General features: G+C 42.7%; 1 protein-coding gene across 1 annotated transcript in view; it reads right to left on the bottom strand.

The window, feature by feature from the left end:
- Positions 1 to 208: 208 nt before the first annotated feature.
- Positions 209 to 6,004, bottom strand: part of LOC311248625 (X-linked retinitis pigmentosa GTPase regulator-like) — a gene marked incomplete at both ends in the record, with an annotated part of 56,327 nt that continues 50,531 nt past the window's right edge. The window contains one exon of the mRNA XM_084339481.1: positions 209 to 352. Within this exon, the coding sequence (XP_084195607.1) occupies positions 209 to 352 (144 nt within the window). The remainder of the gene's footprint in view (positions 353 to 6,004) is intronic.

The following is a 6,004-nucleotide window of genomic DNA, read 5'->3' as shown; positions in this document are numbered from 1 at the left end:
GCATCTGTGTGTGTATAGATCTTTGGGATAAACGTGAGATTATTAAACACATCACTGTCTCGTCTGACTCTGCAGTACGATGATCCACACCAGCTCACCATGTTCCGTTAAAACGCCACGACAGCCAGGAGAGATCTGCGGCGCGGCCAGGCCACTCACCACTGAGACCTCCTGGGGGGTGGGTTAGGGTCAGGGCCAGGCCACTCACCACTGAGACCTCCTGGGGGGTGGGTTAGGGTCAGGGCCAGGCCACTCACCACTGAGACCTCCTGGGGGGTGGCGGCGCTGCTCTCCTTGCCCAGGCCGATCTGGCCCTCCGTGTTGTCACCCCACATGAACAGCTGACCGCTCTCTGGGAGGGTTAGGGTCAGAACACATCAGGACACCATCAGTACACCATCAGTACACCATCAGTACACCATCAGGACACATCAGTACACCATCAGTACACATCAGTACACCATCAGTACACCATCAGTACACCATCAGGACACCATCAGTACACCATCAGGACACCATCAGTACACCATCAGTACACCATCAGTACACATCAGTACACCATCAGTACACCATCAGTACACCATCAGTACACCATCAGGACACCATCAGTACACCATCAGTACACCATCAGTACACCATCAGTACACATCAGTACACCATCAGTACACCATCAGTACACCATCAGTACACCATCAGGACACCATCAGTACACCATCAGTACACCATCAGTACACCATCAGTACAGTACACCATCAGTACACCATCAGTACACCATCAGTACACCATCAGTACACCATCAGTACACCATCAGTACACATCAGTACACCATCAGTACACCATCAGTACACCATCAGTACACCATCAGTACACATCAGTACACATCAGTACACCATCAGTACACCATCAGTACACCATCAGAAACACATCAGTACACCATCAGTACACCATCAGTACACCATCAGTACACCATCAGTACACCATCAGTACACCATCAGTACACCATCAGTACACCATCAGTACACCATCAGTACACATCAGTACACCATCAGGACACCATCAGTACACCATCAGTACACCATCAGTACACATCAGTACACATCAGTACACCATCAGTACACCATCAGTACACCATCAGTACACCATCAATACACCATCAGGACACCATCAGTACACCATCAGTACACATCAGTACACATCAGTACACCATCAGTACACATCAGTACACCATCAGGACACCATCAGTACACCATCAGTACACATCAGTACACCATCAGTACACCATCAGTACACCATCAGTACACATCAGTACACATCAGTACACCATCAGTACACCATCAGAAACACATCAGTACACCATCAGTACACATCATTACACCATCAGTACACCATCAGTACACCATCAGTACACCATCAGTACACATCAGTACACATCAGTACACATCAGTACACCATCAGTACACCATCAGTACACCATCAGTACACCATCAGTACACATCAGTACACCATCAGTACACCATCAGTACACCATCAGTACACCATCAGTACACCATCAGGACACCATCAGGACACCATCAGTACACCATCAGTACACCATCAGTACACCATCAGTACACCATCAGTACACCATCAGTACACCATCAGTACACCATCAGGACACCATCAGTACACCATCAGGACACCATCAGTACACCATCAGTACACATCAGTACACCATCAGTACACCATCAGTACACCATCAGTACACCATCAGGACACCATCAGTACACATCAGTACACCATCAGTACACCATCAGTACACCATCAGTACACCATCAGGACACCATCAGGACACCATCAGTACACCATCAGTACACATCAGTACACATCAGTACACCATCAGTACACATCAGTACACCATCAGTACACCATCAGTACACATCAGTACACCATCAGTACACATCAGTACACATCAGTACACCATCAGTACACATCAGTACACCATCAGTACACCATCAGTACACCATCAGTACACCATCAGTACACATCAGTACACATCAGTACACCATCAGTACACCATCAGTACACCATCAGTACACCATCAGGACACCATCAGTACACCATCAGTACACCATCAGTACACCATTAACTATCACTGCACTGGCACATTAACCATCACTACACTGGTACATTAACTATCACTACACTGGTACATTAACTATCACTACACTGGTACATTAACTATCACTACACTGGCACATTAACTATCACTACACTGGCACATTAACCATCACTACACTGGCACATTAACTATCACTACACTGGCATATTAACTATCACTGCACTGGCACATTAACTATCACTACACTGGCACATTAACTATCACTACACTGGCACATTAACTATCACTGCACTGGCACATTAACCATCACTGCACTGGCACATTAACTATCACTACACTGGCACATTAACCATCACTACACTGGTACATTAACTATCACTACACTGGCACATTAACTATCACTGCACTGGCACATTAACTATCACTGCACTGGCACATTAACTATCACTGCACTGGCACATTAACTATCACTACACTGGCACATTAACCATCACTACACTGGCACATTAACTATCACTGCACTGGCACATTAACCATCACTGCACTGGCACATTAACTATCACTACACTGGCACATTAACCATCACTACACTGGCACATTAACTATCACTACACTGGTACATTAACTATCACTACACTGGCACATTAACCATCACTGCACTGGCACATTAACTATCACTACACTGGCACATTAACCATCACTACACTGGCACACTAACTATCACTACACTGGCACATTAACTATCACTACACTGGCACATTAACTATCACTACACTGGCACATTAACTATCACTACACTGGTACATTAACTATCACTACACTGGCACATTAACTATCACTACACTGGCACATTAACTATCACTACACTGGCACATTAACTATCACTACACTGGTACATTAACTATCACTACACTGGCACATTAACTATCACTACACTGGCACATTAACTATCACTACACTGGCACATTAACTATCACTACACTGGTACATTAACTATCACTACACTGGCACATTAACCATCACTACACTGGCACATTAACCATCACTACACTGGCACATTAACCATCACTACACTGGCACATTAACCATCACTACATGGCACATTAACCATCACTACACTGGTACATTAACTATCACTACACTGGCACATTAACTATCACTACACTGGTACATTAACCATCACTACATGGCACATTAACCATCACTACACTGGTACATTAACTATCACTACACTGGCACATTAACTATCACTACACTGGTACATTAACTATCACTACACTGGCACATTAACCATCACTACACTGGCACATTAACTATCACTACACTGGCACATTAACTATCACTACACTGGTACATTAACTATCACTACACTGGCACATTAACCATCACTACACTGGCACATTAACTATCACTACACTGGCACATTAACCATCACTACACTGGTACATTAACTATCACTACACTGGCACATTAACTATCACTACACTGGTACATTAACCATCACTACATGGCACATTAACCATCACTACACTGGTACATTAACTATCACTACACTGGCACATTAACTATCACTACACTGGTACATTAACTATCACTACACTGGCACATTAACCATCACTACACTGGCACATTAACTATCACTACACTGGCACATTAACCATCACTACATGGCACATTAACCATCACTACACTGGCACATTAACTATCACTACACTGGTACATTAACTATCACTACACTGGCACATTAACTATCACTACACTGGTACATTAACTATCACTACACTGGCACATTAACCATCACTACACTGGCACATTAACCATCACTACACTGGCACATTAACCATCACTACACTGGCACATTAACCATCACTACATGGCACATTAACCATCACTACACTGGCACATTAACTATCACTACACTGGCACATTAACCATCACTACACTGGCACATTAACTATCACTACACTGGCACATTAACTATCACTGCACTGGCACATTAACTATCACTACACTGGCACATTAACTATCACTACACTGGCACATTAACTATCACTGCACTGGCACATTAACTATCACTGCACTGGCACATTAACTATCACTACACTGGTACATTAACTATCACTGCACTGGTACATTAACTATCACTACACTGGCACATTAACTATCACTGCACTGGTACATTAACTATCACTACACTGGTACATTAACTATCACTGCACTGGTACATTAACTATCACTACACTGGTACATTAACTATCACTGCACTGGCACATTAACTATCACTACACTGGCACATTAACTATCACTACACTGGCACATTAACCATCACTACACTGGCACATTAACCATCACTACACTGGCACATTAACCATCACTACACTGGCACATTAACTATCACTACACTGGCACATTAACCATCACTACACTGGCACATTAACTATCACTACACTGGCACATTAACCATCACTGCACTGGCACATTAACCATCACTGCACTGGCACATTAACTATCACTACACTGGCACATTAACCATCACTACACTGGCACACTAACTATCACTACACTGGCACATTAACTATCACTACACTGGCACATTAACTATCACTACACTGGCACATTAACTATCACTACACTGGTACATTAACTATCACTACACTGGCACATTAACTATCACTACACTGGCACATTAACTATCACTACACTGGCACATTAACTATCACTACACTGGTACATTAACTATCACTACACTGGCACATTAACTATCACTACACTGGCACATTAACTATCACTACACTGGCACATTAACTATCACTACACTGGTACATTAACTATCACTACACTGGCACATTAACCATCACTACACTGGCACATTAACCATCACTACACTGGCACATTAACCATCACTACACTGGCACATTAACCATCACTACATGGCACATTAACCATCACTACACTGGTACATTAACTATCACTACACTGGCACATTAACTATCACTACACTGGTACATTAACCATCACTACATGGCACATTAACCATCACTACACTGGTACATTAACTATCACTACACTGGCACATTAACTATCACTACACTGGTACATTAACTATCACTACACTGGCACATTAACCATCACTACACTGGCACATTAACTATCACTACACTGGCACATTAACTATCACTACACTGGTACATTAACTATCACTACACTGGCACATTAACCATCACTACACTGGCACATTAACTATCACTACACTGGCACATTAACCATCACTACACTGGTACATTAACTATCACTACACTGGCACATTAACTATCACTACACTGGTACATTAACCATCACTACATGGCACATTAACCATCACTACACTGGTACATTAACTATCACTACACTGGCACATTAACTATCACTACACTGGTACATTAACTATCACTACACTGGCACATTAACCATCACTACACTGGCACATTAACTATCACTACACTGGCACATTAACCATCACTACATGGCACATTAACCATCACTACACTGGCACATTAACTATCACTACACTGGTACATTAACTATCACTACACTGGCACATTAACTATCACTACACTGGTACATTAACTATCACTACACTGGCACATTAACCATCACTACACTGGCACATTAACCATCACTACACTGGCACATTAACCATCACTACACTGGCACATTAACCATCACTACATGGCACATTAACCATCACTACACTGGCACATTAACTATCACTACACTGGCACATTAACCATCACTACACTGGCACATTAACTATCACTACACTGGCACATTAACTATCACTGCACTGGCACATTAACTATCACTACACTGGCACATTAACTATCACTACACTGGCACATTAACTATCACTGCACTGGCACATTAACT

The sequence above is a fragment of the Notolepis coatsorum genome (assembly GCF_963971535.1).
Source record: "Notolepis coatsorum genome assembly, contig: SCAFFOLD_286, whole genome shotgun sequence".
NCBI classification, from domain to species: Eukaryota; Metazoa; Chordata; class Actinopteri; order Aulopiformes; family Paralepididae; genus Notolepis; species Notolepis coatsorum.
The sequence above is the reverse complement of the archived record's forward strand: the minus strand, read 5'-3'. Positions and strand labels throughout refer to the sequence as shown.